The sequence below is a fragment of the Entelurus aequoreus genome, linkage group LG09 (assembly GCF_033978785.1).
Source record: "Entelurus aequoreus isolate RoL-2023_Sb linkage group LG09, RoL_Eaeq_v1.1, whole genome shotgun sequence".
Classification (NCBI taxonomy): domain Eukaryota; kingdom Metazoa; phylum Chordata; class Actinopteri; order Syngnathiformes; family Syngnathidae; genus Entelurus; species Entelurus aequoreus.
Window position 1 is genome coordinate 51,941,058 of NC_084739.1, and position 19,976 is coordinate 51,961,033.

General features: G+C 40.0%; 2 protein-coding genes across 2 annotated transcripts in view; both read left to right on the forward strand.

Moving 5' to 3' along the window:
* The window catches only part of atp6v1ba (ATPase, H+ transporting, lysosomal, V1 subunit B, member a), a 147,060-nt gene extending 140,716 nt beyond the window's left edge, over nt 1-6,344 (forward strand). Inside the window, exons 12-14 of the mRNA XM_062058913.1 lie at nt 1,901-2,005; nt 2,180-2,309; nt 5,669-6,344. Of these exons, the coding sequence (XP_061914897.1) occupies nt 1,901-2,005; nt 2,180-2,309; nt 5,669-5,811 (378 nt within the window). The 3' untranslated portion in view covers nt 5,812-6,344. The remainder of the gene's footprint in view (nt 1-1,900; nt 2,006-2,179; nt 2,310-5,668) is intronic.
* Nucleotides 6,345-7,924: 1,580 nt separating this feature from the next.
* The window catches only part of shtn1 (shootin 1), a 168,162-nt gene continuing 156,110 nt past the window's right edge, over nt 7,925-19,976 (forward strand). The window contains 3 exon segments of the mRNA XM_062057881.1: nt 7,925-8,100; nt 9,604-9,656; nt 13,680-13,740. Of these exon segments, the coding sequence (XP_061913865.1) occupies nt 8,046-8,100; nt 9,604-9,656; nt 13,680-13,740 (169 nt within the window). The 5' untranslated portion in view covers nt 7,925-8,045.

The window sequence follows — 19,976 nt, forward strand, 5'->3', positions numbered from 1 at the left end:
GCCAGATGTCAATATTAGATATTAGAAAATGTTTTTTTATGTTTGTGTTATTGTTTACAAAGTCAGGGAGGAACTCTCTGAATACAGAAAGGATTTGAGGGCAAATGGTTTAAATGGGAGACAATAGTAGTTTTTGTTTTGTTTAGTTATTGTGCACTAGACATTTTATTTTGTTAAAAAAAATTATGTACATTAACTGTTGCATTCAATACCACAAATTGAATATTTAATGTGATATTTCATTACTAGGTAACTAATAATCTAATAAAATAAGCTTTATAAAATGGTGTTATTTTGTTTACTTTTAGTTATTTGTTATAAAACATTTCCAATGTCATAATCTATTGTTAAAGCATCAGAATGGTACTCAAAATCAGATCTAAGGCCCACATTCCCTAAAATCTAAGATTTTTTTTTACAATTAAATTGATCGATTAGTTGTTGCAGGATGTCAGGATGTCTAAATCTTTTAACCAAACACTGCAGACTGAAAAATCTAAGGATTTATGGCCCCTTTGTTACTTTTCATTGACTCAGGTCAAAACTAACTCTTTTAGCGATGCTGATTAAGGCTAAAGACAGTGCTTCTCAACTGGACTTAGCAGTATCCCTTAAAGACAAGGGCGCACCTAGTTTGTGGACATTTTTCAACTTAATTTTCTCAAATATTTTATGAATTGTATAAATATTTTAGGTTGTGTAAAATCATACATAAAAAGTTTAAAAAACAATTGAAGAACAAAAAACACAACTGTAAACTGCGTGCAATTTATTGTGGATTTTATATCGGAGAATTTATAACTTATCATTTTATTTGTATTATTTGATTATTTAGAATACTAGTCTGTTTAACTTCCAAGTCCCAACATTCTTTGAAAATACTATGTCAATTTCAATAAATAAATCCCCTCATCATTTTGTATTAAAAAAAAAATTCCTTTCAAAATAAAAGTGTTAGATTATCGTATTTTATTTGCCGATGTAAACACCAACCTTTTGAGAATCACCGATTAAAGAAACAAAAGCTTGCTTGTCAGCTTTATGTATTATTTCTATTCATCAATCAATCAATGTTTATTTATATAGCCCTAAATCACAAGTGTCTCAAAGGGCTGCACAAGCCACAACAACATCCTCGGTTCAGAGCCCACATAAAGGCAAGGAAAAACTCACAACCCAGTGGGACGTCGATGTGAATGACTATGAGAAACCTTGGAAAGGACCGCAGATGTTGGTGACCCCCCCTCCCCCCACCCTTCTAGGGGAAACCGGATGCAATGGACATCGAGTGGGTCTAGTATAATATTGTGAAAGTCCAGTCCATAGTGGATTGAACATAATAGTGAGAGTCCAGTCCATAGTGAGGCCAGCCGGAGACCATCCCGAGCTGAGACAGGTCAGCAGCGCAGAGATGTCCACAGGCGAGCGGTCCACCCCGGGTCCCGGCTCTGGACAGCCAGCACTTCATCCACCCCCCCACCCCCCTTCCACAAGGGAGAGTGGGACAGAGGAGAAAATAAACGGACCGGCAGATCAACTGGTCTAAAAAGGGGGGCTATTTAAAAGCTAGAGTATACAAATGAGTTTTAAGATGGGACTTAAATGCTTCTATTGTTAGATAGATAGATAGCACTTTATTGATTCCTTCAGGAGAGTTTCCTCAGGAACATTAAAATTCCAGCAGTAGTGTACAGAGTTGAGATATATTATTGTTGAGATTTTATTCTTATTAGTAGTACACATTTATTTCCTATATGTGATCTCATCATGCTCTTGTTTCTAGCTGTATTGTAGTTGTTGCATTTCCGTCTAATTGACCAATGTATATCATATTTTCAAACGTAATAATTTATATGTATCATTTAATCTCATTACATTTGTAAATATGCTTGTCTTTCAGATTTACCCACCTATCAATGTCCTTCCCTCTCTGTCACGTTTGATGAAGTCGGCCATTGGTGAGGGTATGACCAGGAAAGATCACGCTGACGTCTCAAACCAGCTGGTAAAACATTGTCTATGCCAGAACTTTTCAAAATCTGACTGTGATATATAAATATTGTTCCAGCTTGCACTGGCATCTAAGTAGAAGCTAACTGCTTTTTATCTCGTCATGAGTTGAGAGATGCAATGCATTCTGGTATGCATAAGTTTTCATCTTTTTGCCCCCAACTTACAGTATGCCTGCTATGCTATCGGCAAGGATGTTCAGGCCATGAAGGCTGTTGTTGGAGAAGAAGCTCTTACCTCTGATGATCTTCTCTACCTGGAGTTCTTGCAGAAATTTGAGAAGAACTTCATTGCTCAGGGTGAGTAGAGTCCAAGTCTAGTTGTTACTCTTTTGGTATCCTATCACTTTTAAAAGGAAACCTAAAACTAACTTTTCTTGCCTATTAGTACCTGTTTTGGTGTATATGGGATCTGCATAAGTCCCCGGAAATTTGAAATAAAACCATGGAGGTATGGCGGAGATGTTTATAAAACAATCTTACCTTCATACTTCCTCCTAACGAGCTGTTTGGAATTTGCGCAAGTTGTGACGGTTTTCCCCAATTGTGAAGTCAGCGGATTATCCATTTATAGTAGAGATTTACCTGAAGAGCTTTGCGCGATTCCGCCATTGTAGTCCGACGTTATAGTCAATAAGCTCCCTGTTTTTCGCTATCCTCTTGTTGTGGGGCAGACTGGTTTGTACATGCACTGTTGCCATTTCTAGTTCTAAATTATATCTGTCAGTAGACTCCATATAAAAGCGTTAAAACTACAAGCATGGTGGTGGTAGTATTATGTCTTGTTTTGCTGCCAATGGAAATGGTGCTTTAAATGGGACAATGAAAAAGGAGGATTACCTCCAAATTCTTCAGAGCAACCTAAAATCATCAGCCTGAAGGTTGGATCTAGGGCGCAGTTGGGTGTGCCAACAGGACAATGACCCCAAACACTCGTCAAAAGTGGTAAAGGAATGGCTAGATCAGGCTAGAATTAAGGTTTTAGAATGGCCTTCCCAAAGTCCTGACATAAACGTGTGGACAATGCTGAAGAAACAAGTCCATGTCAGAAAACCAAGAAATTTAGCTGAACTGCACCAATGTTGTCAAGAGGAGTGGTCAAAAATTCAACCAGAAGCTTGTGGATGGCTACCAAAAGCGCCTTATTGCAGTAAAACTTGCCAAGGGACATGTAACCAAATATTAACATTGCTGTATGTATACTTATATAGCTCGGTTGGTAGAGCGGCTGTGCCAGCAACTTGAGGGTTTCAGGTTCGATCCCCGCTTCCGCCATCCTAGTCGCTGCCGTTGTGTCCTTGGGCAAGACACTTTACCCACCTGCCCCCAGTGCCACCCACACTGGTTTAAATGTAACTAGATATTGGGTTTCACTATGTAAAGCGCTTTGAGTCACTAGAGAAAATGCGCTATATAAATATAATTCACTTCACTTCACTTATGTCTTACCCAGCAGATTTGATCACATTTTCAGTAGACCCATAATAAATTCATAAAAGAACCAAACTTCATGAATGTTTTTGTGACAAACAAGTATGTGCTCAAATCACTCTATCACAGAAAATTAAGAGTTGTAGAAATCATTGGAAACTCAAGACAGCCATGACATTATGTTCTTTACAAGTGTCTGTAAACTTTTGACCACATCTGATTTATGACACCAAAATACTTCCACATTTTGCGAACAAATAGATATGATCACAATAGTATCAATCCCACATAGATTCCTGAGTCAATTTGAGAGTTTAGGAGCAAGCCAGTCACATGATCCGTTATGTAGCGTTAGGAACCACAGATCCCTTCCCCATCAACAACAATGCTAATCAAGTAGACTTTGTGGGAGCCCACAACGATTACTTTGGGACAAATGATGATCTAGGACCTTATATTTTTGAGCCCAAACACAAATATGTGCAATAAGTTTGAGAAGCAGAGTGCTAAACGGATGCAGCTTTATTGAAACACTATAACATCAGCAGCATTGCCAGGTGCTAAAATTACAACTAACCAAAATAAACCATAATAAAACAAACACTTACTGTACAATTCCCACTCTCGCTGGGATGCCGACCGACAGGACGCCCACATAATACGATTTAGAGCAGTGGTTCTCAACCTTTTTTCAGTGATGTACCCCCTGTGAACATTTTTTAAATTCAAGTACCCCCTAATCAGAGCAAAGCATTTTTGGTTGAAAAAAAGAGATGAAGTAAAATACAGCACTATGTCATCAGTTTCTGATTTATTAAATTGTATAACAGTGCAAAATATTGCTCATTTGTAGTGGTCTTTCTTGAACTATTTGGAAAAAAAGATATAAAAATAACTAAAAACTTGTTGAAAAATAAACAAGTGGTTCAATTATGAATAAAGATTTCTACACATAGAAGTAATCATCAACTTAAAGTGCCCTCTTTGGGGATTTTAATAGAGATTCATCTGGATTCATGAACTTCATTCTAAACATTTCTTCACAAAAAAATAAATCTTTAACATATAAATATTAAATATTTATGGAACATGTCCACAATAAATCTAGCTGTCAACACTGAATATTGCATTGTTGCATTTCTTTTCACAGTTCTTTTTGATAGACATTTTAGTGAGGGTCAAACCATCATGGCATGGGGGAAACTCTGGGTTTATGGTAATAAATGGAATAGCCTACTTGATTTGATGTTCAGTTTATGAACTTACATTCATATTTTGTTGAAGTATTATTCAATAAATATATTTATAAAGGATTTTTGAATTGTTGCTATTTTTAGAATATTTTAAAAAAATCTCACGTACCCCTTGGCATACCTTCAAGTACCCCGAGGGGTACGCGTACCCCCATTTGAGAACCACTGGTTTAGTGGATACAGTAAAACGAAATTAAGCATATGAAGTCAACTTGTTTTTCCACTCTACTTGTACTTTAATTGAAATGTCCAAACATGCACAGCATTAAAATATTCAGTATAACACTTTTCCACATTCCACAAATGTTCTGATTTTGTGTACGGTACATCATTTGAGTTTCACATACGGCCTCAACACAAATGTCTGGTGTAGTTGTATTGTTCACATGTGTGTTTCATTTCGTATAGTGTGTTTACGTTTGTTCACATGTGCGTCTACATTTGTCCATGTGTGCGTTTACGTTTGTTCATGTGTGCGTTTTTGTTTGTTCGTGTGTGCGTTTGTTTGTTCATGTTTACGTTTGTTCACAGTTGCGTTTACGTTTGTGTATGTGTGCGTTTGCATTTGTTCAAGTGTGCGTGTACGTGTATATTTGCATGTGTTTTTCAATTTGTTCACGTGTCACGTGTGCGTCTGTGTGTTCACATGTGTGTTTACGTTTGTTCATGTGTGCATTTCCATTTGTTTACGCCTGCCTTTACATTTGTTGACAAGTGCGTTTACATTTGTGTACGTGCATTTTATGTCTGTTCACCTGTGTGTTTACATTTGTTCACATCACGATTGTTGTGTATTTGTTTGTGTACGTGTGTGTTTACCTGTATTAATGTTATAATTACAGTTTTTTTCACCTGTTTAAATTTTTCACAAGTGTTCACACATGTTTTTCACCTTTGTTCACATGTGTATTCACGTTTGTGTACACGTGTTTACGTTTGTCTTTACATTTGTTCACGTGTGTGTTTGTTTGTCAGGTCCGTACGACAACAGGACCGTGTATGAAACTTTGGATATCGGCTGGCAGCTTCTGCGTATCTTCCCCAAGGAGATGCTGAAGAGGATTCCTCAGAGCACCTTGGCAGAGTTTTATCCAAGGGAGTCCGCTGCTCGCCACTGAGACGCCATGATGGAATATCTGCTTCTTATCTTCTTCATCCGCACTGTATCGTTCCTCCAGTGTCTGCCCTTCACGCCATCCTTTTGCTTTTTTTCCCCCGTGATCCCCATGAGATGCAAGTAGTAATATTCTGTAGGTGTACTGTAGTATCTGTTGAAAGTAGTGATGTGTAAAAAGTAATTACTCTTTATTGTAAGGAAATCAAACGTGTGTACTTTATTTATAATAATAATTGTGTGGCTGCTGGATCCTCTGCTGTCGTGAACATCAGCGTGTTGTACCTATAATACAAGCTGGAATAACGTCATCGCGTTTGGCGCTGATTCATCAACCAAGCGAATGCACGGCAGTCCCAGTCAGAAGCGTGTCAAGCAGGCGGTACTCTTGCTGTATTATGTCTAAAATATATGTTTACATTTTCTTGTTGGATTTGTGTTTGTGAAATATATTAAAAAAATTCCTGTCAGCAAAAAGTTATTTGTTGTTCAGTTGTTTTTGTGAACAGAAATAAATTAAATTATATGTGTACTATTTTTTTGTTAGTTATGAATGATATATGTATTTATCTTGTTACCGAAACTTTGGTAGTGGATACAGTGATATGAATGATGTATATATTTATCTTGTTACCGAAAATTTGGTAGTGGATACAGTGAGTATTCATTTTTGAAATTATGTTTTATTTATTGTTTAAGGAGAGTCAGAAAATATTCTTTTCAAGTACATGCTACAAGTTGATACCTTGCAACCTTCATGCACTCCTGGAAGGATTCTTCCAGGATCTTCCGTGGTCAAAACCATTTTGATGTGGCCTTAAAAATGAGTCCACTTGATGACCCTCTTGAGCAGGGGTCCCCAAACTTTTTGACTCGGGGACCGCATTGGGTTAAAAAAATTTGGCCAGGGGCCGGGCTGCATATATATATATATATATATATATATATATATATATATATATATATATATATATATATATATATATTTAACTTTAACTTTAATATACATATATACATTGTCTTTATGTTCCAGCGAGTTAATCCGTATTGTCGTTCAACATCAATTAACATTGATGTTCATCAACATTTAACATTGTCACGTTATCGATGGGAAAATAATTTTTTAGACAATATGATTTGCCTGAGCAGCTAAGATACACAGAGAGTAACAAGTGGTAGAAAATGGATTAGAAAGGAAAGATTAAAAAAAAAAAAAAAAAACATTATTTTAATGTGGGACTTCCCGTGGGCCGGATTTTGGATGCTGGGGGGCCGGATCTGGCCCGCGGGCCGTAGTTTGGGGACCCCTGCTCTTGAGCATGGGGAAGAGTAAAAAAAACACAGTCATGTCTGGTGAGTATTGAGGTTGTGCCATCACAGTGATGTTCTTCTCTGCCATTAACTGTCATGATGTTCAGGACATTATAAGCAGATTGTGTTGTCATGGCAAAGCAGCCATAGTTGTCCTGCCACAAGTCTTGCCTCTTCTCACACACTGAATGACAAAGCAAACACAGCAGGATGTCTTTATAGATGTGCTACTTGATGACACACCTCGCACTCATTAAAGGCATAAACTTATTAACTACTTAACATGAAGGTTGGCAACACTTTCAATTATGTTTTAGACAGTTGTGTACTTGAACTCAATTCCCTAAGTGAGTATAGGAAACCTTTAGGAGTGCTTGTCATTTGACTATCCCAGGATATTCCCCAATTTTGCCTGTCTGGTATGCTAGTTTATTTCCAAAATATTTTATTTTTTAAATTAATATTCCTTTTAAATCCACTTAACGATAATTTAATAGTGTGTGAAATATTGCATTTCAACTGTTCCTACTATATATTTTTTTTAAATAACAAAAAAAAAAAAATACAAGCTGTTGTACTATTAGCTATCAGCATTAAAATTGTCATGAAACGGCCAATCTAATTGATTAGTAATATTTGACAAATAATTTTAGACTTAACTGATTAGTAATATTTTACAAATATATAGACTTACTCCGTTCATTATCTTTCTGTTTGCAGCATTTATATTGTATATTTCCAACCATTACCATACTTATAAGTTCTACGTGTCACCGGACCTTGCACTCTGCTAGCTGTGTACGGATTTTCCTCGCGAGCTAAAAGGTGTGTTTAAAGTGCTTGAAATGTGTATTTGAAGTCAATTTAAGTTGTCACAAGACTATTACCTGTCTTGTTCTCAAAAAAAGGTTAAAAAAAACTAAGGTTATGGATTCGGAGGACTTTGATCGGAAGATTGTTATCGATGAATTAACAAACAAAGGTAAGACATCACTTTATTACACATACTTAAGTTCAAGTTACAAAGTTAAACAGCTGTTTATATACTGTATATATTTACATTCAGATGTTTATTTTGTAGCTGAATGTTAGCTACAGTGTGTTGCTCTGCGGTATATCGATAAAAACCGTGCAATATAAACATAATAGTCACTGTAATGTTTGTTGAATGTTCACTGTGAAACTAAACCACATACAGATAAGTCAATTTTTATTTTATTGTTCCATTTTCAAAACACGCAAAAAACCAGTTTGGTGGGTTTTTTAAACTACCACTTCACAAGTACACATGGTATACATACTGCAGTATTGTCGTATTTTGATATATTCAAAACCAAAGTACACTCCATGGTATACATACTGCAATAGTATATTACGTTACTTATTTTCAAAACAAAACTGCAATATTTTTGTATTATACTTATCTTCAAAACCGAAGTACACTCCGTAGAAGGCTGTACATAATGGAATATTGTAGTATTTTACTTAGTTTCAAAACCAACGTGCACTTCGTACTATACATTTAGTATTTTACTTACCTTCAAAAACAAAGTACTCTTCATTTTATACATTGTTTAAACCTTTATTTATTCAGGAACGTCACATTGAGATTAGGACTCTCTTCTTCAAGGAAGTCCTGCACCTTTATTCCCCAGTGTAGGTGCCCCTTGGGGCAAGGTGGGTCCATGACTAGGATGGCGGAAGACGGAATTAAACCTGGAACCATCAAGTTGCTGGCACGGCTGCCCTACCATCCGAGCCACACCACCCCAATGATACAATATTTTAGTGTTATTACTTTTTTTCAAAAACAAAGTACACTTAATGATACATATGATGCAGTGCTGTAGTGTATTTATTTTCAAGACAATAGAACCCTTAGGATGATATTCTGCCGTTTGCATCGTGTTTTGTTTTACAAGTATGCATATCCTCCATCAATTTTCTACCGCTTGTCCGTAGGCGGGGGACAACAAGTCGCCACCTCATCGCAGGGCCAACAAAGATAGACAACATTCACACTCACATTCACACATTAGGGACTATTTATTGTTGCCAATGACATCCAAATCGCTGCCGTTGTGTCCTTGGGCAGGACACTTCACCCTTGCCCCCGGTGCCGCTCACACTGGTGAATGAATGATGAATGAATGATAGGTGGTGGTCGGAGGGGCCGTAGGCGCAAACTGGCAGCCTCACTTCCGTCAGTCTACCCCAGGGCAGCTGTGGCTACAAATGTAGCTTACCACCACCAGGTGTGAATGAATGATGGGTTCCCACTTCTCTGTGAGCGCTTTGAGTATCTAACAATAGAAAAGCGCGATATAAAATCTAATCCATTATTATTATTATTAATCAACCTTTCCCCAGGTGCATGTTTTTGGAGGTGGGAGGAAGCCGGAGTACCCGGAGGGAACACACGCAGTCACATAAATAAATCAAATCAAATAAACAATACATTGAAATTATAATTTGCTTCTTACAGCTCTGCAAGAATATGAAGGCCTGCAAAGGAAGCATGAGTCAGCAACTATCAAGGTAAATATTTATGTTATAAACATGTACAAACACCATGATAAATAAATGAATGATAAATGGGTCATACTTGTATAGCACTTTTCTACCTTCAAGGTACTCAAAGCGCTTTGATGGTATTTCCACATTCACCCATTCACACACACATTCACACACTGATAGCGGGAGCTGCCATGCAAGGCGCTAACCAGCAGCCATCAGGAGCAAGGGTGAAGTGTCTTGCCCAAGGACACAACGGACGTGACTAGGATGGTAGAAGGTGGGGATTGAACCCCAGTAACCAGCAACCCTCCGATTGCTGGCACGGCCACTCTACCAACTTCGCCACGCCGTCCCCAATTAAGTAGAAATACCTTGATATACATGTGCAAATACCATGTAAAACATATGTGCAAATACATATACAATAGAAGCACATTATATCAACATATTTGACAGTAATGGAGTAGACACAATTTTCTGTTTTATATAAACAATGTTTCACATATATTTTATTTCATTGTCAGAAAACGTTAAAAGTTTTATGTTTGAAATATCAATCAAACATGAAACTAATCACACATTAGACATACAAAGACCGACAATGTTGTGTAGTTTGATGACCATTTTATCTTCAAAAAAACAATATGTCTTCTTTATATTTGTCTAATATTATGTTAATACAATACTGTATGTTCTGCAAAATCAGAATTATGTTTGTGTCATTTACAAAACGTACACATGGTAGGCTATAGGCTATTAGGGGCTAGCAGCTACACAACAGCTAAGCACACTATGCCACACAAGCTAAACATACATAAGTAATAATTTGAGATGTGAAAACCGATTGGCCACCAGTCAGTAGTGGTGGGCTATCAGGGACAGCAAGGCCTTCTCTACTGGCCTGATATAAATCATGATCATAATTTAATACAAATTAATTGTATTTTTAGTTTACGTTCCTGAAATACATGTCATAATAGGCCCCAGTGTTGCTGGTTTTACGTTACAGCTTTTATCCAATCAGATTACAGCAATGTTGTTGCCAGCACTGTCAGAAATCTGCCACAGGCTTTCTGAATCAACAATGTGGCGGTGAGTGCAGTGTAGGTGAACAGGGCACATACAGTTTATAGACAGTACAATAGCTAATCAAATCACAAGTTGTTGACAGTAGCCCTCCCTAGGTTGCCACAGGTTGAAAAGTTGAACGAGACATTAATGCCTCCTGTGATTGGATACTAACTTGTGACTCACGAATGAGTATCCAATCACAAGTTGAGAGTTGCGAAAATATGAAGTGCAAGGCACGTTGTAACTTTTTTAACCCACGATGGTCGATTGAAAGCAACACGTTAATTAGGTTACATATATAGACTTGCAAGGCCATTTTCAAGAAGGACATTTAAAGAGAAGCTAGATCTTGGAAGACAGGGTCGGCCAACCTGTGTGAATGGTTTGTCTGCCACTTCCAATCAAATTCACCAATCCACCAATCCAATATGAGCAGCACCCCTGGTTTACGGCTTCTGATCGGTGCTGAAAATTGTGAGTTCTAATAATTTATTTCTTTATTTGTTCACGTTTAATATTGGGCGGTTACGGCATGTTCTTGCCGCCGATGTTAGTCAATTGTTTAGGGCATTACAGCAAACGACGAGGGCGGTTGCGGCTTTTGCCGCAGTTGATGTGATTAAATTCGAGCCCTGGTGATGTGATGTCAGTCATAACATGTGACTGAATGTGTAGTTTAGTATGTGCGTGTGTGCGGCATGACGTAGCTGAGCTTCTCACCCTATCTCTAAGGGAGAGCCCTGCCACCCGGGGGAGGAAACTCATTTCGGTCACTTGTACCGGTGATCTTGTCCTTTCGGTCATAACCCAAAGCTCATGACCATAGGTGAGGATGGGAACGTAGATCGAACGTAGATCGACTGGTAAATTGAGAGCTTTGCCTTCCGGCTCAGCTCCGCTTCACCACAAAGGATACAGCGTCCGCATTACACGGGTGGTGGTAGCGTGATACTACCACCACCATGCTTGACGGTAGGCATTGGTGTTCCTGGGATTAAAGGCCTCACATTTTCTCCCCCAAACATATTGCTGGGTATTGTGGCCAAACAGCTAAATTTTTGTTTCATCTGACGTCACATGGACAAAGATAAGACCTTCTGTTCTGTGGTCATAATAAATTCATAAAAGAACCAAACTTCATGAATGTTTTTTGTATGTGCTCCAACCACTCTATCACAAAAAATAAGAGTTTTAGAATTTATTGGAAACTCAGACAGCCATGACATTATGTTCTTAACAAGTGTATGTAAACTTTTGACCACGACTGTATATATACATTTTCGTCTTGTTTTTATTCGTCAACTAAATTGTCAATACATTTTGTCATTGTTTTCGTCAACGGGCATTTGTTATGAATCGTTATCGTCCTATTTTAGTCATAAAAAATAGGTTATTGACGATAACTAAGCAAACATTTTTAGTCACCAAAATTAGCACTGCTGCTGACCTCGACTCGGGATGTTGTGGATCGGTGGAAGGAACACATTGAAGACCTCCTCAATCCTAACGACACGCCTTCATTTTAGGAATCAGTACCTAGGGGAATCTGTTGTGACCTCTCCCATTTCTGGGGCTAAGGTTGCCACAATGGTCAAAAGGTTCCTCGGTGGCAGGGTCCCACGAGTGGATGAGATCCGCCCAGAGTTCCTTAAGGCTTTGGATTCAGTGGGGCTGTCTTTGTTGAAAAGACTCTGCAACATTGCGTGGACATCAGGGGCGGTGCCTCTGGATTGGCATATTAAGGTAGTGGTTCCTCTCTTTAAGAAGGGCAACTAGAGGATGTGTTCCAACTACAGTGGGATCACACTCCTCAGCCTTTCCGGTAAGTTCTAAGTTTTAGGTTTTTGTATTTCTCCGCGGGTTTTGTCTCGTAATGCCGACTCAAATTGTAATCCTTAAACACGGCGATCTGCTCTGCGCAAACTAAACACATGGTGTTACCTCCGACTTCAGCAAATAAATACTTAGCAGTCCATTTTTTGTTGAAAACCCAGCCTTCAGCATCTACCTTTCTTTTTTAACACGAGCGGACATTTTGAGGGCTAAAGACGGCTTGCGACCTGCTTGTGACAGCGATTCAATAATGCTTACGTCTTGATTTAGGTATTGCGTCATTTTGTATGTGACTAAAAACACCTTCAAAATAAAAGCAATGCAGGTTTAGTCCATGGTTAAGGTAAAATGCTAAAATATGTTTGATTTGTCATTCCACATTGTCTTAAATAGGCAGTCAACCAAAGGGCCGTATGTGGCCCGGGGGCCGTACAATGCCCAGATCTGGTGTATTGTAAGAGGACATCTTCACTTGTTTGTTTTAATTTAATTAACAAACTTAAAAACATACATAAATAGTAAAATTGCATGTTTTTATAACAAATAACACAAAACACAAACCATGTACATGTATTTACAACATCCAGTAAGATTTGTATAGATTATTTAAATTATGTACAAAAATATACATATTTCCAAAGAACAAGTTACATTACACGCTATGTACACTGTATAAAAAAACAGAGTCAGGTAATTGGGTGAATATGGACTACTTGTAAATACTTTATGTGAAATCAAAAGGTGATTTTATATCTACTTCCTCATTATTCTTAGTCCCTGCCCAAAAGCGAAATGTGGGCAGCACGCTGATGCAGTGGTTAGCGCTTGGGCCTCACAGTGAGAAGGTCATGGGTACCTATTTAACACTCAAATGAAAATAATATGGCTCATAAGAAACCAAAACAATTTTAATGTTTTTTCTGCCAAGAAAGTATATTTTGTGTCTATTTATTCATTACATTTTTCAATGAAATACATGTTTAAAAGATTGTAATGTACTTTTTGAGCACATTCAACAATACCGTAATAATAATGATAACCGTGATCATTTTGGTCACAATAACAGTGATATGAAATGTTCATATTGTTACATCCCTACTGTGTAGCAAATATTAAAGTTGTTCTGTCTGCTTGCTGCAGTGTAAGATACTGGAGGGGGAACGAGATCAGGCTGTTAAGAAGCTTCATGAATTTCAGCAAGGTAAGTTTTTGACACTTTCCATGTTCTTTTTTTAATAACAACTTCCACTATGACAACTAAAACATGTTTTTTTCATGACACATGTACTCTGCTTTTCAGGTTTGAGTTTTTTAGGTTTAATGCAGTAGCGTGTGTGTGTTAGCGTGTGTGTGTGCGTGCGCGCGTGTGCAACCCTGGTCGGGATGATGTCACTGTTGTGTTGTTGCTCACTACAAAAAATAAAGTTGTTGTTCTGTAAGTCAAAACTGTCGACTTTTCCACCAGTAAGTGCTGTCATAGAGGCCCGCCTGTGGTTATTAAAGGCCTACTGAAATGATTTTTTTTTATTTAAACGGGGATAGCAGATCCATTCTATGTGCCATACTTGATCATTTTGCGATATTGCCATATTTTTGCTGAAAGGATTTAGTATAGAACAACGTCGATAAAGTTCGCAACTTTTGGTCTCTGATATAAAAAAAACCTTGCCCCTACCGGAAGTAGCGTGACGTTGTCAGTTGTTCACTCCCTCATATTTTCCTATTGTTTTCAACGCAGCTAGAGCTATTCGGACCATTACCCCATTAATTTGAGCGAGGATGAAAGATTCGTGGACAAGGAACGTTAGAGTGACGGACTAGAATGCAGTGAAATACATATTTTTTTTCGTTCTGACCGTAACTTAGGTACAAGCTGGCTCATTGGATTCCACACTCTCTCCTTTTTCTATTGTGGATCACGGATTTGTATTTTAAACCACCTCGGATACTATATCCTCTTGAAAATGAGAGTCGAGAACGCGAAATGGACATTCAGTGCCTTTTATCTCCACGACAATACATCGGCGAAACGCTTTAGCTACGAGCTAACGTGATAGCATCGTGCTTTAACTGCATATAGAAACAAAAAAAATAAACCCCTGACTGGAAGGATAGATAGAAAATCAACAATACTATTAAACCGTGGACATGTAAATACACGGTTAATGCTAATTGCTTTCATGGCAAAGGTTAACAATACTGTGCTAACGACACCATTGAAGCCTACTTAGCAACCGGACCTCACAGAGCTATGCTAAAAACATTATCTCTCCACCTACGCCACCCAGCCTTCATCTGCTCATCAACACCCGTGCTCACCTGCGTTCCAGCGATCGACGGAAGGACGAAGGACTTCACCCGATGCGTTTGGCGGCCCGGAGACGTAGGAAGTCAAGGTGAGGTCGGCGCTAGCGCGTCTGCTCTCCAACAAAGTCCTCCGGTTGTGTTGCTGTCATCATCATCATCATCATCGGCGGTCACTCGAAACGAGTATGACTGTCCTCCTATATGGAGGACGCCTGTGCGTGGAATCTTTTAATGTGGGGAGACTGGTGCACAGTCAGCCACCACACAGTCCTTGGCATTGAGCGGGCCAGGGTCCAGTGGCATGGAAACCAAGACGACTGGGGACCCGTCTTTGCTGCAGCCTTCATCCGCCTTCCCAGCCGTTGTGGTGCATTCCGCTGCCGCCATCTTCCGCCTGGTCCACCGTTGAGGCGGTTTTCACTATTCGCCCATAGCTGGGGTTATTTACCCATAGCTGGGACAGGGGTTGACTGGGCACCAGGGCATGTCCACACACCGGTGGGCCTGCATGCCCCGTCTCTGGGGCCCCCTGCTGCTCCGAGATCCCGTACAACTTAGCCTGGAACCGCGAGGTTCCAGTTACCGTGTGTGGCCACGAGGAGGCATGTACGAGTCTTGACAATGGAGAGGCTATGTACCGGCTGAGGAGGCTTATGCACTCGGCTCCTCTTTTCGCCCTCTGAGACAGAGGGCTAGCCGGCGGCACTAGCTGAAAGCAATGAGTATCAGGCAGAAGCAGCATGCAGCATAGCAAGCAAAAGCGGCATGCAGCATGCACTAACTACAGGTACTACTACTCCAAGGCTACTGCACTAGACGCATCACATCGCCCTGTGCGATCTGCACACACACACTGTGTTGCTGTAGTCCTCTGCTAATACACCGATCCCACCTACAACTTTCTTCTTTGCGGCCTTCATTGTTCATTAAACAAATTGCAAAAGATGTCCAGAATACTGTGGAATTATGAAATGAAAACAGAGCTTTTTGTATAGGTTTCTACGGGGTACCATAACTTCCGTTTAACTGACTACGTCACGTGCATACGTCATCATACGGAGACGTTTCAGCCGGATATTTCCCGGGAAATTTAAAATTGCACTTTATAAGTTAACCCGGCCGTATTGGCATGTGTTGCAATGTTAAGATTTCATCATTGATATATAAACTATCAGACTGCGTGGTCGGTAGTAGTGGGTTTCAGTAGGCCTTTAATGGACGCCAAAGCTTGAGACAAATCGCAGTGTTGCTGTTCAGCAGCCATTAATGGCAGTACTGAGTTTATTTGCTTCTGCTTCCCTGGAAGGACAGTAAACTGTGGGTCGCTTTACTACAACTCTCCTTATAATGTGTGATGACGTCATGGTTGTGCGCTGTCATTTTCAAATCTTAATAACTCTGCCTTGCTGGCTTTAAACACACTATAAGAGGACTTACTGTATGTTTGAACGTAAACATGCTGCTATTTTCACTCAACATTAATAAAAAAGTCACATCAAAATGGTCTTTGCGACACTCCTGCCAGCGCTAATGACAGTCCGCTGTTTTGGATACGATCGCTGTCGAAACTCCATCAACTTTGACAATCAAGACTGTTGCTCTGTGGCAACATTATCTTATGTTTTTAGTCCTTATTTAACAATAAATCATGAAGCAAATAAAAAAAATATGTTGTAGCGTCCTCCTTGTAGTGTATACTTTTGTTAAAGACCATATACACTTCATCGCACATGTATCATATCACTATATTGGTGATTAAATGCTTTATAACTCCACGAGAGTTTCGCAGCGCTTAAGACACTTAAGTGCAAAAGGGTTTCCTTGGCTTGTTAGTGCGTGCTGATTTTAGAAATAATGTACACTTCACTGCACATGTAATACATCACCATGTTATAATTATGTGAGTGTTGGGTTTCAGCAGCACAGGCGTGCATGCACGCTTTAAAATGATTTAAAATGATTCCCGAGCGCGGCCACTGCTGCTGCTCACTGCTCCCCTCACCTCCCAGGGGGTAGAACAAGGAGATGGGTCAAATGCAGAGGGTAGTTTCAACACACCTAGTGTGTGTGTGACTATCAGTGGTACTTTAAAGGCCTACTGAAACCCACTACTACCGACCACACAGTCTGATAGTTTATACATCAATGATGAAATCTTAACATTGCAACACATGCCAATACGGCCGGGTTAACTTATAAAGTGCAATTTTAAATTTCCCGCCACACTTCCGGTTGAAAAAGCCTTCGGAGGATGACGTATGCGCGTGACGTAGCCCGGGGAACAGAGGTATGCCTTCCCCATTGAATACAATACAAAAAAGCTCTGTTTTCATTTCATAATTCCACAGTATTCTGGACATCTGTGTTGGTGAATCTTTTGCAATTTGTTTAATGAACAATGGAGGCTGCAAAGAAGAACGTTGTAGGTGGGATCGGTGTATAGCGGCTGGCTGTAGCAACACAACAAGGACTACTCACTTGGATAGCAGACGCGCTAGCCGATGCTAGCCGCCCACCGGCCACCGCACGGATGATCGGGTGAAGTCCTTCGTCGCGCCGTCGATCGCTGGAACGCAGGTGAGCACGGGTGTTGATGAGCAGAGCAGATGAGGGCTGGCTGGCGTAGGTGGAGCGCTAATGTTTTTATCATAGCTCTGTGAGGTCCGGTTGCTAAGTTGCTAAGTCAGCCGCGTCGTTAGGCAACAGCATTGTTAAGCTTTGCCAGGCTGAGATCTATTAACCGTGTAGTTACATGTACATGGTTTAATAGTATTGTTGATCTTCTGTCTATCCTTCCAGTCAGGGATTTATTTATTTTGTTTCTATCTGCATTTGAGACACATCACGTTAGCTCATGCTAAAGAGCTTCGTCGATGTATTGTCGTGGAGATAAAAGGCACTGTGAATGTCCATTTCGCGTTCTCGACTCTCATTTTCAAGAGGATATAGTATTCGAGGTGGTTTAAAATACAAATCCGTGATCCACAATAGAAAAAGGAGAGAGTGTGGACTCCAATGAGCCAGCTTGTACCTAAGTTACGGTCAGAGCGAAAAAAAATATGTATTTCACTGCATTCTAGTCCGTCACTCTAATGTTCCTCGTCCACGAATCTTTCATCCTCGCTCAAATTAATGGGGTAATCGTCGCTTTCTCGGTCCGAATAGCTCTAGCTGCGTTGAAAGCAATAGGAAAATATGAGGGAGTGAACAACTGACAACGTCACGCTACTTCCGGTAGGGGCAAGGTTTTTTTTTATCAGAGACCAAAAGTTGCGAACTTTATCGACGTTGTTCTATACTAAATCCTTTCAGCAAAAATATGGCAATGTCGCAAAATGATCAAGTATGACACATAGAATGGATCTGCTATCCCCGTTTAAATTTAAAAAAATAATTTCAGTAGGCCTTTAACTTTAACTTTAAACACAAAAAAAAAAGACACATAATATTTCCAGGGCTCTGTACGTGCAGGCTGGTTTTAAAGATCAAAATATACATACTAGAAGTGTAATGCCACCAAGTCAGCTGTTGCTGCTTTTTTAGGCTTCTGATTGGACAAAATGTACATGACAAGATGTGTGTGTTTGTGTGTAAACATAGACAATTTGAAACGACACTTGTGTGGCTGGAGATCTTTTCACACTCAAATATGATTTTTTGAAACGCTCCGTGTTCGTGTGAACATGACTTTAGGTTGTCCACGATAAAAGGCCACTTTGAAATGTGCCGTTTTATTACTCAGCATAATGCCACCGATGTCGCAAGTTTTGAGGGAGTCAGTTGGCATGCTGACTGCAGGAATGTCCACCAGAGCTGTTGCCCGTGAATTGATTGTTTATTTCTCTAACATAAGGCGTTTCAGAGAATTTGGCAGTACATCTAACCGGCCTCACAACCGCAGACCACGTGTAACCACACCAACCCAGGACCTCCACATCCAGCGTAGTGAACTTCCATGATTGTCTGAGCCCAGCCACCCAGACAGCTGCTACAACAATTGTTTTGCATCACCAAGTAATTTCTGCACAAACTGTGAGCAACCATCTCAGAAAAGCTCATCTGCACGCTAGTCGTCCTCATCGGGGCCTCGACGTGACTGCACTTTGTCGTCGTACCCGACTTGAGTGGGCAAATGCTCACATTCGATGCCGTCTGACACGTTGGGGAGGGGTTTTTTTCACGGATTAATCCCGATTTTCATTGTTAGGGCAGATGGCAGACAGCGTGTGTTGTGTCGTGTGGGAGAGAGGTTTGCTGATGTCAACGTTGTGAATCGAGTGGCCAATATGTTATGGACATTGAACGCAAGTGCATTTTATTGATGGCATTTTCAACTGCACAGAGATACTGACAATATCCAGAGGCCCATTGTTGTGCCATTCACCGGAGACCACCATCTTATGTTGTAGCATGACAATGCACGGTCCCATGTTGCAAGGATCTGTACACAATTCCTGGAAGATGAAAACATCCCAGTTCTTGCATAGCCAGCGTACTCACCTGACATGCCACCGATTCAACATGTTTGGGATGCTGTGGATCGACGTATACGACAGCGTGTTCCAGTTCCTGCCAATACCCTTCGCACAGCCTTTGAAGAGGAGTGGACCAACATTCCACAGGCCACAATCAACAACCTGATCAACTCTATACGAAGGAAATGTGTTGCACTGCGTGGGGCAATTGGTGGTCACACCAGATACTTACTGCTTTTCTGCCCCCCCCCCCCCCCCCCCCCCCAGACTTTCAATTAAGCAAAACTGCACATTTCAGAGTGGCCTTTTATTGTGCGCAGCCTAAGTTACACCTGTGCAATAATCAGTTTTTTTAATCATCATCTTTATATGCCACACCTGCTTACTGCTTACTAACCCTGATTTGTACAGATGTGTGAACAATATTTGAGATGAATAGGTATTTTATGTATATAGTAAAAGTTTTAGATATTTGTGTTCAACTCATGCCGTGCCAGCAACCTCAGGGTTACTGGTTCAATCCCCGGCTTCCGCCATCCTAGTCACATTTGTTGTGTCCTAGAGCAAGGACTTCACCCTTGCTCTTGATGGGTTGTGGTTAGGGTCTTGCATGGCAGCATGGTGTGTCTGACAGATACAAAACTGCCAATTTGCA